Below are 18,738 nucleotides of genomic sequence, written 5' to 3' on the forward strand. Positions count from 1 at the left end.
TGGAGAGGTGGAAGATGCTTCATGAGCTAAATCCCAATCCCAGGGGAGCTGGTAAGACCACAGTCAATGACAGACATACTTAACCTTATCTCCTATTTGGTCAGAGCAGGACAAGCAAAAGTCCTGCTTTTGGGGAGAACATATGGTATTGGTCCCTGCAGTCACGGCAGTTAACAGATCCCTCAGCAAAGGGATACCAACTACTAGTACCTCATACTATGCCACAGTAACCCTAGATCAAGTTCGGCACATACTTCATTCTGAAACAGACGTTTCCTCTCATGCCTTTGACAGAAGAGTGGCATTGGATTCTTGATGAAGCCAGGAATATTCTGTTGAAAACGTCTGGAGGCACATTTTTTTCACATTTGAGGGGAAAAAAGTTTCTTTTTACAAACAAGCCCAAATCCTTGTAGCAGATATGTGGAAAGTATTAGAAGAAAAAGGAGATGGCTGCTTTAAGACATCTCCAGACCAGGCGCAGTGGCTCACACCTGTAATCCCAGCACTTTGGGAGGCAGAGGCAGGCCGATCACCTGAGGTCAGGAGTTTGAGGACCAGCCTGGACAACATGGTGAAATCGCGTCTCTACTAAAAATACAAAAAAATTAGCCAGGTGTGGTGGCGGGTGCCTGTAATTCCAGCTACTTGGGAGGCTGAGGCACAAGAATTGCTTGAACCTGGGAGGTGGACTTTGGAGTGAGCTGAGATCGTGTCACTGCACTCCAGTCTGGGCGACAGAACAAGACTCTTGTCTCAAAAACAAAAAAGCAAAAACACATCTGCAGTATTACTTGTTTGCTAACTACAGATTACTTCAGCTTCTTGCTCACCTTGGACCTCTGAAATACTCTTACGAACTACTGAAGAACCTTTCCAAAGGATAAATACTGTAATATGGGGATAAGCAAGAGTGGGAAATCACCATGCTCACTTTGGTTGTGTTGAGCTGATCTGCGATTGCCCTCTGGGGCTGATTGGAAAAGGAACGAAAAACGACATATCACCGTGTATTCCCAACTTCATCATTTATCTGCTTAATTTTGACTATATTTTTCTTTTCTGTGGACACACTGTTAGAAATAGTGAAGGCATTTTGTTCTCTTTAAGTATCATTTCTTAAAATTAATCATGCCTTATGTGACTAATCTTCAGTTATAATATTTCATGTATTCAATTGATATCATTTCTCAAAATGTAATTTTGATACAAAGGAGAGAGATAAGCTACAGTATCTGACGCATGAGTGCTGTTGCTTTTGTAAAAAATCAGTGTTGACACCTTATTTTAAATGTTTTATTGGTAATGAAAGTGGGTTTTGTATATCATGATCTTCAATTTAGCATACCTATGTAGAATTTTTTTTTCAGAGTAACTATACTGAAATTGAATAATGATTTTCAAAACTTTTCTTAAAAAAGAAAAAAAAAGGATTCTACTGCTTTTGGTTGTTTTCATTATAGGCATAGGACTTCCTGGGGTCCTGTGGGTATCTATAACTGGTTTGATATATACAGACATATAGGTATAGACTTACCTATCCAGAAAGAATGTATTATAACTGGTTTGTATCTATTTTACATATTATACAGTTGACCCTGGAATAACAAAGGTTTGAACTGTATGGGTCCACTTATACATGGATTTTTTAATACCACATGTGGTTCAAAAATACAGTATTCAGGGGATGTGAAATGCTCATACATGGAAAGCCAACTTTTTGTACACATGAGTTCCCCATGGCTGACTGTGGGACTTCAGTATGCAAGGATTTAGGTATAAGCAGGTGGTCCTGGAACCAATCCTCCACATATATGAAGGATGGACTATATAGCTCTTGAGTTAAAATTCCTCTATTCAATCTTCTGTTAATCTTTTATTTTTAAATGAGAGTCAAGAAAAGACAAAACCAAGAACAGAAAGTAATGAGGATAAGCTATGGCTCTAAGAAAAGTGGTTAGCTAGATGTCTGTGTAATCAGGTAATGTGACTCGTAAATCAGGGAATGATACAAGTATTACACAGAAAACAAGTCAGTTCATATACGCTTTTTCCTACCCAGGAGTTAAAAGAGCAGAAGCACAGAATTATAACCTCTGGCAGGAAGAAAAAAAGCCCTGAGCTCTATGGCTGCAAAGTGAGTTCTTTCAGCTGTTTTAAGAACCTTGAAAAATGAATGTCTACATCCATGGCTTCTTCCCAGACGCACAACCCCAGCCTTATATGACTTAAAGGATTTATGGCAAGGTGTACTTCCTCTACACTTAGAGATCTACCTTCCTCTGCAGTTTTAGCAACCAGAAGCGAGCATTTTCATTCTGCTGTTTTTGGGTGCATTTTAAAATATCCTGTGATAGGCTGATTTGCCTCCCGGGCTCTGCAAGAACCAATTAATGTTTCTGTTAATGCTGTGGTCACAGTTGCATAGGTTTTGGGCGGTCTACCCCAGGCCTATTATTCCCATGAGCTCTATTAGTTTTAGAGTACAATTTTGCAGACTGTAAGATTTTTCAAGAACATATATATTACGTTACAGCAGAAAAGTCTGTATTCCAAGCCCCAGTTTCTTTCTATAAAATTACTATTATAGAAATCAAACATGATAACACATATTTAATCCACTGGTTGGCCCAAAATAATAGGCTTCTTAATGTATCTTTGTTACTTTTACCTTAATATTCTCATACAAACAAAAATGGGTATGAGAATGGGCTTTAGTAAACATCAGTCCTAAATTATGTACTCTAGCCTGTGTCTGGGACATCTCTTCCTTTAAAGGTAAATGGATTTAATTTCAAACAGCTTTTAGATGAACTGGACCCAGTGCACTCCAAACCTCCCCCGTTACCAGGGTTGTTCTACCTGGGCATCAAACTCAGATACTGTGTAGCTTTTCAGTACCCTTAAAGACAAATGTTATATCAACAGCAAGAACTTGAAATGTACAACTTTTCTAAATCTATAATACCAAAAACTAAATTTAAAAAGTACATACCCATATATGCTGCCCAATGGATAGCACGCCTATCTTTCTTGTCAAAAGCATTAATATTGGCACCTCTAGACAAGAGTAGTTTGACCATCTGGAATAAAAGTAAACACGGTGTCATAAAAATTGTGAAGCACAACTGTCTATGAGTGTACATTTGTGACAGTTACTTATCTCAATTTCTCTGGCACTAAATTTCTGCAGTTGCTGAACAGAAGGAGCTAGACTAAATACTGAAGGTCATTTAACATAATAGGACAATATATGAAAAAATGGTTAACTGTGGGTACTACTGAAGTCAGGCATCAGTACCTTCTTAGGATGCCACTTTGCGCCTTGGTATTTTATGAACTAAATACAAATCTGGAAAGTCTAAGGTTGAATATTTAATAAGAGGTTTTGTTCCTATTCATAGTCCAAAATGTTAAAAGTGTATTCTCATTCTAGAAATGTCTTAAACTTAATTCAAACACAAACATAGTGCCTATAATATAATTAGACCTGAAGGTCACTGCATAGTCTGTGTGTACCAAAAATAGTAACTGCAACTAACCATATTTACGATAAGTTCTCCATTGGAAGGCTACTGCAGATTTCAAATAGGGATACATCTAAAACCTTAACTGCAGTTAAGGATTCTTTATATTGCAAAATCAGAGAAGTACAGTAGTCTCCCCTTATCTGCAGTTCCGCTTTCTGCATTCAATTACCTGCCATCAACCATAGTCTGAAAATAGGTGACTACACTGCAGTTAGGGGGATATTTTGAGAGACAGACTACATTCATGTAACTTGTATTAAAATTGTTCCACTTTATTATTATTATCTCTTACTGTGCCTAAATTATAAATTAAATTTTATCATTGGTATGTGTAGAAAAAAAACATAGTATCTATAGGGTTTGGTACCATCCAATGTTTCAGGCATCCATAGGGGGTCCACGAATATATCCTCTGTAGATAAGTGGGAACTACTTTGAAAAAGACATGACAGCCACTAGCTCCCAGCCACAGAATCTTGGGAATGTTACTTTACCTATGAGTTCCTATCCCTGCAACAAAAATGAAAGACTAGACAAGTTGGCTTCAAAGGTTCTTCTGTTACCTTCTACAAATCTTCAGCATACACATAAACTCCAACCTTTGCTATGACAACACCTGCCACAGACAACATTTGTTGTGTAAGATAACTAAATAGCAATTTTCTTAAATTGTTTTGATGGTTCTGTCACTAAAGAATTCTCTTGATTAAATGTTAATAAACTACTAAAAAGCATGTTTTCTAAATTCTGCCTTCCTTTGCTATTTACTCTACTTCTGGTACTTCTGGAAGAACAATAACATATCTCTGTCTTCACATATTTTTTCCTCTCACAATAATAGAACATACTTTTCCTGTTGTGTTAGAAGAGTTGGCAGTGTTCTCCTTGGTCACCCCAGATTGACTGTGCACAAGTAGTATCTACTAAATACATTTCTAAACTTAAGAAAGTTATAAAAGGAGGCAAAATTAGACAAAAATGAGAAAGAAAAATAGTTCTGTATGCTTTTACTATGCAAAAATGCAAGTTCTTTAATAACTGGGGGGTGGGGGGAGGTAGACAGAAGGAGAGAAAAATCACTGAATGCCACCTACCTCACCATGTCCACTGAAAGCTGCATGATGTAAAGCAGTCCTCCCTGCTCGATCAGATACGTTTACATTACTCAGAAGAGGTACCAAAGCTTCAGCACACTTTACAGCTTTATTAGCAGCAGCTATATGTAAAGGGGTTTGCCAATTTTTGTCTCGAGCATTAACATCTGCAGAATGTTTCAGAAGTACCTGAACTGCTTCCTAAAACATATGAAGATAAAAGTTATAAAAGACAAATGAGTAAGAGTTTCAGAAGTTATTTCTATATATAGTGTGCATGTGTTTGTGTATAAATATATATGTGCATAAATCTACATTTATTGTGTATTGTGTATAAATCTACATATGAAGAAAATAAAAAAGCTCTCATAGAACTCACTATAAACAAGTAGGAATTTACCCAAGGAAACAAAACATTTTGAATGTAAAGGCGATACTCAAGAGTACTCAGAGCCATATAAGATGCATCAAGATCAAATATTCCCTTTCCCTACCCTACCATTAAATGCATAAACATTCCTATCAAAATATGCAAGAAGAAATACTAACAACTATTATTCAAAAAAATTCATTTCTTATATCTTATTCTTATAGGTAACAAGATACAATTTATACTTTGAATAAATAGTTTTTTGGTTTTAAGAGACAGGATCTCACTCTGTTGCCCAGGCTGGAGTGCAGTAGAACAATCATAGCTCACTGTAACTTCAAATTCCTTGGCTTAAGTGATCCTCCCACCTTAGCTTCCTGAGTAGCTAGGACTACAGGTGCATGCCACCACGCCTGGCTAATTTTTTATTTTTTTTGTAGAGACAAGGTCTTGCTATGTTGCCCAGGCTGGTCTCAAACTCCTCAAGTGATCCTCCTGCCTGGGCCTCCCGAAATGTTGGGATTACAAACGTGAGCCAGTTGTAGAGCCACGCCTGGCTCTTTGAACAATTTTAAGTAATAGATTTATTACTTTACATTGCATATGTAAAAATTAAAAACATACTCAATGTATTATACAGGCTATATTTTACAAAATGAAAAATCACTAGGATCGATTTCATGGAGGAAAAAAAAAAAAGACACAACATATACGAAGTTGTTTTTGCAGTGCTGCTGAGAGAGAAAGTTAAGGCAATTTAAGAGTCTACTGTCCAAAGGATTTATCTCCCAGAAGCGCATGGAAAACCTCACAACACTACCTCTATAAATTGGACTCATGGCAGAATTCCAAGGAATTCAGTAGGCCTTAACATTAACCAATATAATCAGAACTAAACTCAGCAAAATTTTTCTCCTTTCAGTGATAATCCTACTTTTTGGTAAATGAATGCCAAACTACATATGAAAATGAAAACGACCAAAACCAAAGCAGAATATGGGTTCTCATGTCAATTCTATTATTTACAAGGCATACTATTCAAGTCCTATAAAACTAACCCTAAATGTTCTTATCTGCAAAGAAGATGGGGGTGGGGGAAATAACATCTGCCTACCACTCTTTTCAAGTATGCTATAAAGCACAATAAACTAATGTACATGAAAAGTGTTAGAAAGTGAAAATAGCTATAAATATACAGAGCATCCAGGAAGACTGAACAAAATATATTAGCCATGAATCACCCATACCATTTTAGGCCTCTGAAATAAAAAGTAGTCGGAACTGTTTGAAACATGGGAAATCGCACCAGTACTTAATAGGGTTGGCAAAAGACTGAAGAGATGCCCAGTTATCTATCAAATTGCGAAGTCAGCCAGCTAATCAAAGATATATGGAGGCCTATCACTCTACAATTCCACAACAGTGATTTATCCAAAAGAAATTTTTAAAAAGTCCATCCAAGAATGCTCATAGCAGTTTTATTCCTAACCACCAAAAACCAGAAATGCAAATGTTCATGAATAGAAAAATGGATAAACAAATAGTATATCTGTACTATAATATTCCTCAGCAATGAAAATGAACCAATAATGCATGAAACATGGATAAATCTCAAAAACGTTGAACAAGAGAAGTCGTGACACAAGAATACATATTGTATGATTCCATTTTTATAAAGTTCTAGAATTACGGAAATTATGCTGAGAGAAATCAGAACACCGGTTGCCTCTGGGGACAGGGAAGACTGAATGAAAAGGGACACGAGGGGACTTGCCAGGTAACAGAAATCTTCTATATCTTGACTGGGATAAAGGTTACACAAGTGTATACATTTGGCAAAACTTAAGGGTGTACACTAAAAAAATTCATGCATTTTAATTGTAAGTTATATTTCAATTTAAAAAGGAATATGGAAAGAAGAATAGATATAGAACACTCACAAAATTATGGAAAACAAGGTATAAACACTATCAAGATTCCTGATCCTCACCTCTGAGAAGAGTACACTGTGACTTGGGGGATCTAAAACTAACACTATATTGGGAAATGTTAGTAGGCATGTTAGTGGATATAACAAATAATTTAAAATAAAATGAACAATTTGTAATTGGATAAACTGGGCAAACACAGAATACTAGAGATGTCAGCCTTGCCTTATTCACTCCCATTCTGGAATTCACAATACAAACATTAAAGCTTCTGGAAAGTTTGGGAATACTTATGTTCCATTAGTAAAAACAGGAAAATCAATTCTACATTTTTGTTTCACTAAAAAGCAGTAACAAATCTGGTTCATAGTAGGTGAGTGGAGGTAAGTGGGCACCTAAATAAGGCAATAAACATAGAAATTAAGACACTACAGTATCAAGACAGATCAAGGTGTGAACCCTGAGTCCATTATTTCCTACTCAGAGTAATACATGTCAGATCACAATAGCAGTGGTCTTTGAAAAATCAGAGAAAACTGAAGAAAATCCCTAAAGGCTAGAGACATTAAAAAAGAAGAGGTGAATTTCTAGAACTACAAATCAAAGAGCCTGATTTCACACCCTAGGATAATTCTTCATCATATTATCAGTGTATCATCATAAGCACACAGAAAATAATATTGGGATAACCAAAGGCACAGATGATTTTATTAACAAAAAATATTATCATAGTAATCTAAATTCTAAATTTTCACAGTATGTGTAAGAAATGCTGCTTGTGTGTCTCGATTTTTTTAAAACTAAACATTCCATGACATTAATTCAAACGAATTATGAAATACAGGATAATGACTGAAGGTTAAACAACTGTACTCAGAGAGTATTTATTATTACCTTGGGGTCAGTATAAAAGAGGCTTCACAGTACCAGTTTTCCCCTTTGGTTTTACCTTTTTTAGCATTTCTTACCATTGATTTGAAGGAAAGTACAGGAAAAACAAGCGCTTAACATATTTGCAAATAAACACAAAGCTTGGAGAGACCACACAATATCTCATGTGATAATAGAATTTAAACTCAGTTATCTTGATAGACCTAAAATGTAATTCCTGATTAGGTTAAAATGTAAGTTGTATGCTCTCCAATAGTGTGATTTGGCTTTTTTCACACACACACACACACACCCCCACCCCCAAAACAAACAAAAACCCAACTCCTAATACTCGGATATCCATTTATTCAGAAAAATCCGCAGCATTTACACAGAGCTGAACTACATACTACTCTTAAAGAATGACAGTCAGAAATCATAGTAGTAGAGACAGACTGAGACAGCCAGCTAGTAGGAGGTAGTGTGGAAACTATGTCACTGAAGGAGAGTTGGGGTGTCTGGGATATTTAACCTGAAGCAGTCTCTCTTAACATAGGTTCAGTGAGATAATTAAGCACTTAAGGTAGTACTGTATGTGCTAAATTAAGTTCTCTCCTATGCATCTACCACTGTGCTAGCTATTCTGTCCTTACGAGAATTTAGAAAACAGTCACTCCAATCAGCTTGCACAGGATTTAGTTCTCCCGTGGTATCTCAAAAATATAAACCAAAAGCCATCAGTGAAAAACCCATCTCTCTGTGGCCATAGCTATATTTTCTGTTAAATGTAATAAACATAGCTACTTTTGCTCTCAGGACTTAAATGAAAATAAGTAACGACAGTGAAAGTGATACTCTCGACACTATTGAATAGGTTTTCTGACAGTTTCACTAGTTAGGAGACTTTATTTTCAAAAGAAAAATGATACTCAGTGTTTACAGAAGTTGTATCTTTTCGGAAGGGCCACATTTTATAGCTGTTTCTCATAATCCTGCAAGAGAGTATCAATACTACATAGCCTTTTAATTTTTAGTTCTCTTTCTTTTTTTTAGATGGAGTTTCACGTTTGTCACCCAGGCTGGAGCACAATGGCGCGATCCTGGCTCACCTCCACGTCTGCCTCCCAGGTTCAAGCGATCCTCCTCAGTCTCCAGAGTAGCTGGAACTACAGGCACGCACCACCAAACCTGGCTTTTTTTTTTTTTTTTTTACCTGTATTTTTCATAGAGATGGGGTTTCACCATGTCGGCCAAGATGGTCTTGAACTCCTGACCTCAGGTGATCTGCCCACCTTAGCCTCCCTAACTGCTGGGATTCCAGGCATGAGCCATCGTGCCTGGCCAATACCATATTTTCTTTATCCAGTCGTTGATTGATGCATATTTGGGTTGGTTCCATATTTTTACAATTGCAAATTGTGCTGCTATAAACATGTGTGTACCAGTATCTTTTTCTTATAATGACTTCTTTTTCTCTGGATAGACACCTAAGTAGTGGGACTGCTGGATCAAATGGTAGATTTAGTTCTTTAAGGAATTTCCACACTGTTTTCCATAGTGGTTGTACTAGTTTACATTTCCACTGACAGTGAAAAAGTGTTCCCTTTCCACTGCATCCACACCAACATCTATTATTTTTTGATTTTTTTTGACTATGGCCATTCTTACAGGAGTAAGGTGGTATTGCTTTGTGGTTTTGATTTACATTTCCCTGATAATTAGTGATGTTATTTTTCCATGTTTGTTGGCCCTCTGTACATCTTCTTTTGACAATTGTCTATTCATGTCCTTAGCCCACTTTTTGATGGGATTCTTTATTTTCTTGCTGATTTGTTTGAGTTCCTTGTAGATTCTGGATATTACTCCTTTGTTAGGTGTATAGATTGCAAGGATTTTCTCCTACTCTGTGAGTTGTTAATGCTGCTGATTGTTTTCTTTCTTTTTTATTTAATTAATTTATTTATTTTTTTGAGATGGAGTCTTGCTCTATCGCCCAGGCTGGAGTGCAGTGGCACAATCTCGGCTCACCACAATCTCCACCTCCCGGATTCAAGTCATTCTCCTGCCTCAGCCTCCCAAGTAGCTGGGATTACAGGCGCGTGCAACCACGCCTGGCTAATTTTTGTATTTTGAGTAGAGATGGGGTTTCACCATGTTGGCCAGGCTGGTCTTGAACTCCTGACTTCAAGTGAAATCTGCCCACCTCCCAAAGTGCTGGGATTACAGGCATGAGCCACCACGCCCAGCTTTTGCTGACTGTTTTCTTTTGCTGTGCAGAAGCTTTTCAGTTTAATTAAGTCCCATCTATTTATCTTTGTTCTTGTTGCATTTGCTTTTGAATTCTTGGTCATGAAGTCTTTGCCTAAGCCAATTGTCTAGAAGTGTTTTTCTGATGTTATCTTCTAGAATCTCTATGGTTTCAGATCTTAGACTTAAGTCTTTGATCCTCCTTGAGTTGATTTTTGTATAAGGTGAGAAATGACGATACAGTGTCATTCTTCTACATGTGGCTTGCCAATTATCCCAGCACCATTTGTTGAACAGGGTGTCCTTTCCCCACTGTTTTTGTTTGCTTTGTCAAAGATCAGTTGGTTTTAAGTATCTGGCCTTATTTCTGGGTTCTATTTCTGTTCCATTGCTTTATATGCCTATTTTTATACCGGTACTATGCTGTTTTGGTGACTATGGCCTTGTAGTGTAGTTTGAAGTCAGGTAATGTGATGCCTCCAGAATTTTTCTTTTTGCTTAGTCTTGCTTTGGCTCTGCAGGTTCCTTTTTGGTTCCATATAAATTTCAGAATTTTTTTTCTAATTCTGTGAAGAATGATGGCGGTATTTTGATGAGAATTGCACTGAATTTGTAGATTGCTTTTGGCAGTATGGTCATTTTTGCACCATTGATTCTACCCATCCATGAGCATGGGATGTGTTTCTAATTATGTCGTCTATGACTTCTTTCATCCGTGTTTTGTAGCTTTCCTTGTAGAGGTCTTTCACCTCCTTGGTTAGGTACACTCCTAGCTATTTTACTGTTCTGCTGCAGCTATTGTGAAAGGGAATGAGTTCTTGATTTGATGCTCAACTTGGTCGCTGTTAGTGTATAGCAGAACTACTGATTTGTGTACATTAATTTTGTATCCTGAAACTTTGCTAAATCCATTTACCAGTTCTAGGAGCTTTTTGAATGAGTCTTTAGGGTTTTCTAAGCATGCGATCATATCATCAGCAAACAGTGACAGTCTGACTTCCTCTTTACTGATTTGGATGCCCTTTAATTCTTTCTCATGTCTGATGTCTCAGGCTAGGACTTCCAGTACTATTTTGAATAGAAGTGGTGAAAGTGGGCATCCTTGTCTTGTTCTAGTTCTCAGGGGGAATGCTTTCAAGTTTTCCCATTCAGTAAAATGTTGGATGTGGGTTTGTCATATATAGCTTCTATTACCTTAAGGTATATCCCTTCTATGCTGATGTTGCTGAGAGTTTTAATCATAAAAGGATGCTGGATTTTGTCAAATGCTTTTTCTGCATCTATTGAGGTGATCATGTGATATTTGTTTTTAATTCTGTTTATGTGGTGTATTACATTTACTGACTTAGGTATGTTAATAACACCATCCATGCACCCCCGGTATGAAACCCACCTGATCATGGTGGATCATCTCTTTGATATGCTGTTGGATTTGGTTTGCTCGTATTTTGTTGAGGACTTTTGCACCTATGCTCATCAGGGATATTGGTCTGTAGTTTTCGTTGTTACGTCCTTCCCTGGTTTTGGTATGAGGGTGACACTGGCTTCAGAAAACGATTTAGGAAGGATTGCCTCTTTTGGAATAGCATCAATAGGACTGGTACCAATTCGTCCCTGAATGTTTGATAGAATTCAGCTGTGAATCTATCATGGACTTTTTATTTGTTGGCAATTTAAAAATTATCATTTTAATCTTGCTGCTTGTTATTGGTCTGTTCAAAGATTTTGTATCTTCCTACTTTAATCTAGGAAGGTTGGATATTTCCAGGAACTTATCCATCCCCTCTAGGTTTTCTAGTTTATGCGTGTCAAGGTGTTCGTATTAGCTTTGGATAATCTTTTGTATTTCTGTACTATCATCTGTAATACCTCCCATTTCATTTCTAATTGAGCATATATGGTCTCTTCTTGATGAATCTTGTTAATGGTCTATCAATGTTATTTATTTTTTCAAAGAACCAGTTTTTTGTTTCATTTATCTTTCTAGTTTTTTTTTTAAATTTTGGTTTCAATTTCATTTAGTTCTGCTCTTATGTTTATGATTTCTTTTCTTCTGCTGGGTTTGGGTTTGGATGGTTCTTGTTTCTCCAGTTCCGTGAGGTATGGCCTTAGATTGTCTATTTGTGCTCTTTCAGACTTTCTGATGTAGACATTTAATGCTATGAACTTTCCTCTTAGCACTACTTTTGCTGTATCCCAGAGGTTTTGATAGGTTGTGCCACTATTATCATTCAGTTCAAAGAATTTTTCAATTTCTATCTTGATTTCCTTGTTGACCCAATGATCATTCAGGAGCAGGTTATTTAATTTCCATGTCTGCATGGTTTTGTGGCTTCCTTTTGGAGTTCATTTCCAATTTTATTCCACTGTGGTCTGAGAGAGTACTTGATATATGCTAGGTTTTATTAAATTTACTGAGACTTGTTGAGCAGCCTATCATATGGTCTATATTGGAGAACATTTCATGTGCTGATGAATAGAATGCATATTCTGCAGTTGTTCGGTAGACTATTCTGTAAATATCTGTCAAGTCCATTTGTTATAGGGTATAGTTTAGGTCCATTGTTTCTTTGTTGACTGTCTGTTTTGATGATCGGTCTAGTGATGTCAGTGGAGTATTAAAGTCCCCCACTATTATTGTGTTGCTATCTCATTTCTTAGGTCTAGTAGTCACTGTTTTACAAATTTGGGAGCTCCAGTGTTAGGAGCATATATATTTAGAACTGTGATATTTTCCTGTTGGACTAGTCCTTTTATCATTATATAATGGCCCTCTTTGTTTTTTCTAACTGCTATTGCTTTAAGGTTTGTTTTGTCTAATATAAAAATAGTGATCCCTGCTCACTTTTGGTGTCCATTTGCATAGAATATCTTTTTCTACTCCTTTACCTAAAGTTTCTGTGAGTCCTTACGTGTTAGGTGAGTCTACTGAAGACAGCAGAAACTTGGTTGGTGAATTCTTATCCATTCTTCCATTCTGTATCCTTTAAGTGGAGCATTTAGGCCATTTACATTTAACGTTAGTATTGAGATGTGAGGCACTATTTTATTCCTCATGCTATTTGTTGCCTGAATACCTTTTTTTTTTTTTAAACTGTATTATTGTTACACAGGTCTTGTAAGATTTATGGTTTAAGGAGGTTATATTTTGGAGTATTTCAAGAATTTCTTTCAAGATTTAGAGCTCCTTTTAGCAGTTCTTGTAGTGCTGGCTTGGTGGTGGTGAATTCTCTCAGAATTTATATGTCTGGAAAATACTGTATATCCTCCTTCATTTATGAAGCTTAGTTTCACTGGATACAAAATTCTTGGCTGATAATTGCTTTAAGGAGGCTAAAAATAGAACCCCAATCCCTTCTAGCTTTGTAGGGTTTCACTAAGAAATCTGCTGTTAATCTGATACGTGTTTCCTTTATAGGCTACCTAATGCTTTTGCCTCATAGCTCTGAAGATTCTTTCCTTCATCTTGACTTTAGATAACGTGATGATTATGTGCCTAGGTGATAATCTTTTTGTGATGTGCCAGGTGTTCTTTGAGCTTCTTGTATTTGTATGTTCAGATCTCTTGCAAGGCTGGGAAAGTTTTCCTCAATTATTCCCTCAAATATAGTTTCTAAACTTTAAGATTTCTCTTCTTCCTCAGGAACACCAACTATTCTCAGGTTTGGAAATTTAACACAGTCCCAAACTTCTTGGAGGCTTTGTTCATTTAAAAAGAATTTTTTTTCTTTGTCTTTGATGGATTGGGTTAATTTCAAAAGCCTTGTCTTCAAGCGCTAAAGTTCTTCTGTTTGTTCGATTCTATTGCTGAGACTTTCCAGTGCATTTTGCATTTCTCTAAGTGTGTCCTTGATTTCTAGAAGTTGTGATTGTTTTTACCTATTTCACTAAAGAATTTTCCTTTCATATTCTATCTCACGTTTTTAATTTAAGTTGGACTTCACCTTTCTCTGGTGCCTCCTTAATTAGCTTAACAATCAACCTTCTGACTTCTTTTTCTGGCAATTCATAGATTTCGTCTTGGTTTGCATCCATTGCTGGTAAGCTGGTATATTTTGGGGGTGTTAAATAACCTTGTTTTGTCATATTACCAGAATTGTTTTTCTGGTTCTTTCTCACTTGGGTGGACTATGTCAGAGGGAAGATCTGGGATTCAAGGACTACTGTTTAAATTACTTTGTCCCACAGGGTGTTCCCTTGATGTGGTGTTAGCCCACTTCCCGTAGGAATGGGGACTGCTGAGAGCCAAACTGTAGTGATTGTTTTTGCTCTTCTGGGTCTAGTCACCCACTGGAGCTACTAGGCTTCGGGCTGGTACTGGGGAATGTCTGTAAAGAGTCCTGTGATGTGATCTGTCTTCAGGTCCCACAGCTGTGGATACTAGCGCCTGCTCCAGTGGAGGTAGCAGGGGAATGAAGTAGACTCTGAGGGTTCTTGGTTGTGTTTCTGTTTAGTGATCTGTCTTGTAATTTTTTGATTGAAGAGTAGAATTAAGAAACTAACTAGGATTATTTGCTTTCTAACCTACAACTTGCCCTTAAATTCAGGCTGAGCACATAGTTTTTAAAAATTAGGAATTAAGTCTCTGGCAGAATTTGCTGTCTTCCTCTAATGTTAATTTTTCTTTAGTAATTTTTGGTCTGTTTTACAATTTCTGCAAATATATAAATTGTATCTTCTTACGACTTAATCTCTTAAAAATCCAGTATTTTAATAGCCACAATCCCAAGAGTCTTAATACAAAATGTGTAAGTATGGCTAACATTAATATGTTCCAATAACAGTAATGTTTATCTTAACTGCTTTTATTTAAAGAAACATCTTTATGGAGGTTTAACCACAAAATTAGTAACATTACAATGGAATTTCAGAATTCAAAGTATTTTGGCTAATATATCTTAGTTTTTATAATTCCTAGACTTGTCCAACATCGCGCAGCTGAAAAGTTTCACGTAATAACTGAAGCCAGTGTCTCCAAATCTAAGTTCCATAAGTTCATAAGCTATAGCACATCAAGGACCCAGTTCAGAGTTAGGTTGTGTGTTCAGTTGCACCCACTGTCCCCTCCCTTCTTCTCCTAACTAGGAGGCTACAGCTAATAGATTGTCTCTGTTAACTACAGGGTTTGTAATCCTTCCCATTCACATTTCACCTTTACGTCTCCTCACTTGCCCAGCTCTTGCTCTGGGTTCAAGATGTAGTTCACAATGAGGAATACAGAAAAGGACAAAGAGACAGAAGCTCTGTAGTTTGTCCTGAGGTGCTAGTTAGAGTTCCCTTTCCTCCTCCCAAACTACATAGTCCCCAGTAGCTACACTTAGGAGTTCCTTTCTTAACCTCACAATTTGAATAACTAAAGAAATACTAGATGAACATAAACTTATACTATCACATACTTTTGTATTTTAAATTATTTTTTAAGCTTTGCAACAAGCTACAACTACTGTAAAGTATGTAAAAGAGGTGCTTTGGACACAATGCATTTTAGAAAAGCACTGAATACACATTATAAAGTAAAATAACAGAAAAAAAACAAAAACAAAAACAAAGAAGATCCAGGTTTTGTCCCATCTTAACAGCTGAGTAGTTTTTCATGAATCATTAACTATATAGTTTCCTCAAGACATCTATCCCACAAAGATGTCCTCAGGACTAAAAGATATGAAAAATATAAAAATATCTTGCAAATAGTGAACATTTTCTAAAAATGTCAGTTATCTTGACAAGCAAACAATATACAGGGCTGCAAACAAGAAGGAACTGTTCTTCCTTGTAATCCCTCTCAAACATTTTAAAGTTATATATTTATACCTGGTAAAATATGCAATCAAGTAATGGTTTTGAAGTTAATTTCAGTGTTTAGCTAAGTAACATTTCAATTAATTATTATACATTGATGAGATTATTTCTTGATCACAATCAGTGTAACTTTTGTAACAGACTATTGTAAACAGGTAGAGAAAAACCCTGAGGAAGATTATGTAGGACAGAAAAATGATCTCTCTTGTAGAAGAGACAGAGATAGGGTTTTCTATTCTCTGCTATTTCAGACTGCAAGAGGCCTTATAAACAAAAGAAATGAAACAATTAACTTGTTTTGTACAAATTCTAAAGTAAAATGACCAGTTGAGGTATCTCAGTAGCTTTTCTTTCTTTTGAAAACATAGAATTTGCATATGGATTCACAGGTATGCCTATTTAATGTTTTCATATACAATATATTTACTAAGAGAAATTTCATACCTCACTACAAGATGCAACTGCTCTGTGTAAAGGTGTCAACCATTTGCTGTCTTTGGCATTAACTCTAGCTCCTGCAACAAGAAGAAAAAAATAAATTGAAATATTGTACATAAAATATTTTTAATAAATCTCCTGAAATAGTAGTTATACATAATCCAAATTGGATAAATGACAATTGAAAAATAACTTTATTTTTTATACTTTCTCCTGATAAAATTACCCTTAGAATATAAAACAAAATTAGCCTTTTAAATTGATATAATTATCCAATAAAGTCTTAGTTTTTTTGTTTAAAACAAAATAAACATCATTATATATACGTTAGAAAAGCCACCTTTATACAGAGCGTATTCAAGGTAAAAATCAGACCTGATTTTAGAATGCGTGTTAAAAAAACCAAATAAATAAATGAATATACGAATATACTTAGAGATAAAATGTAGACTATTTTAAAGTATTCATTACATTTCTTTACTAATGAATATACCATGCCATAAGGTAAGATAGTTCAAAATAGTTCTCCAGCCATGATTAAAAACACATTAGTACTGTAAAGTTATTGTATAAGATAGAAACAATGGTTATAGACTTAGAAAAATAATTGAGAAAGAAATGAACCAACTCATGTCTTTCTAGTTTATACCTAAAGTTTAAGAAAGAAATTTTCTTAAACAAATCCATTTTGTACAGTGTTTAAAAATCTTTAAGTCAGTGGACAAAAATTAACCTTAATAGAATGCAAACACATTTTAAGAAAAAAAAATTTACATTATTTGAGGACAGAATAATTTATCTCCCATATTAAATCCACTGATTTAGTATTCAAATCCTAATCAAATAAAAGCAGCACATGCATGTAGGATAATTCTACTAATATATCTAAGTAGAGAAGAAACAGCCCTGGTTCTTGGAAGTATAGAACTGGCTGATAGATCCTATCCTATAAGCAATCCTAGATTTATATCCCAAATCCTAAATCACTCATTTCTAAATGATGAAATACAGGTACAGAAAACAGCCCAACATCAGAGTCAACTATAACAGAAACAAAGCTTCACACTTCCTAATGCTTACATTATTTCTAGGTTTTGAGTGTGAGGAGTCAGGGAATAATCAAGTGCAGTGACTTCAAGTAACGTCTTCAATTTACTAGCTCCGGGTCCCTAAGTAGTTGTGTGATCCCTCTGAACCCAAGTTTCTTCATCTATATAACAGATTTAATAGTACTTTGTTATAAAAATTAACATATAATAAATGTACCTAGTACATAATAGCAAATATGTTAGAGGTAGACGTTAAAGCCTTGAAAATGAGAGAAAATAAAATGAAAGAGAGGTGTTAAGAAACATCCACAAATGTAGTAGTTGAGATGCTGAGAGTAGCTGAGTTCTTTGTGGGCAGTGACCGTGAGGACACAAAGAATCAAGGGCCAATTAGAGAGCTTTGAACAATGCTCAGAGTTAGGCTATGGGAGAAGGAAAGGAAGACAGTAAATAAAGAACCAGCCAGAGAGCATGACATACCCATGTAATAAACATTTGGGTAACTATCTGCCAGGCACTGTGGAACCCAAGATGGTTACAACACAAACTGCCTAATCCCAGTAATGCCAACGTTTGTTTTGGGTATAAGACGGAATGTAGAAAGTACACACATTTGAAATGTTTGCCAGCTGGAAGCTGGACCCCTAGAGATAGTGAAGGAGAGACACAGAAGCTAGTGTCCTTGGTTTTCCCACTTATCTGCTTAGGACTTCAACGGTTCTCTTTAAGCACTGTGCCTCTTTCTACAGGTTTATATTTATGTGCATATGCTATCTATACACAGTAGAACGGAAAGCTCTGGCAGTAAGGCCCAAATGGTATCAACCCAGACACCCAGTACACACGGTATCCTGAATCAACAAAGGCAAAGAAGAAACGAGGTCTCACGAAGGATGTTGAGAAGTCTGATTCAAAGTATTAATTAGCAGGAGATAGAAGGGCACGGGGCTCATGACTGTAATCCTAGCACTTTTGGGAGGCTGAGGTGGGCAGATTCCTTAAAGTCAGGAGTTCAAGACCAGGCTGGCCAACATGGTGAAACTCTGTCTCTACTAAAAATACAAAAATCAGCCAGATGTGGTGGCCCGTGCACACCCGTAATCCTAGTTACTTGGGAGGCTGAGGTAGGAATCACTTGAACCCGGGAGGAAAAGGTTGCAGTGAGCTGAGAATGCGCCACGTACTCTAGTCCGGGCAAGACAGTGAGACACCGTCTCAAAAAACGGAAGGTGGCTGGCACAAAAAACTTAGGAGACTCTATTTGCTAACAAAGATCTGAAAACAAAAAGTAAAAAAGCAGTAATTGTATGACTAATACGCTTTACTTTTATGTAGAAAAAGGAAGAGATAATTATTTTTATCTTATCACACAGTGGCCCCCCCTTGTTTCACTTTTCACAGCTTGTTACCCAA

General features: G+C 36.3%; 1 protein-coding gene across 11 annotated transcripts in view; it reads right to left on the reverse strand.

Annotated features, from left to right (window-relative positions):
- Window positions 1–18,738, reverse strand: part of ANKRD28 (ankyrin repeat domain 28) — a 196,861-nt gene that overhangs the window by 71,036 nt on the left and 107,087 nt on the right. For 8 of the 11 annotated variants that reach the window (XR_003118099.1, XM_025375724.1, XM_025375725.1 and 5 more), the window contains 3 exons: window positions 16,283–16,353; window positions 4,625–4,825; window positions 2,996–3,083 (listed from right to left, as the gene is read on the reverse strand). Coding sequence is in view for 10 of the 11 variants with exons in the window: in XM_025375724.1 (XP_025231509.1) it covers window positions 2,996–3,083; window positions 4,625–4,825; window positions 16,283–16,353 (360 nt within the window). In the remaining variant the exon portion in view is untranslated. The remainder of the gene's footprint in view (window positions 1–2,995; window positions 3,084–4,624; window positions 4,826–16,282; window positions 16,354–18,738) is intronic. The other 3 variants (XM_025375728.1, XM_025375727.1, XM_025375726.1) reach the window with 1 other exon arrangement.

Source organism: Theropithecus gelada, chromosome 2 (genome assembly GCF_003255815.1).
Source record: "Theropithecus gelada isolate Dixy chromosome 2, Tgel_1.0, whole genome shotgun sequence".
In the NCBI taxonomy this organism is placed as follows: domain Eukaryota; kingdom Metazoa; phylum Chordata; class Mammalia; order Primates; family Cercopithecidae; genus Theropithecus; species Theropithecus gelada.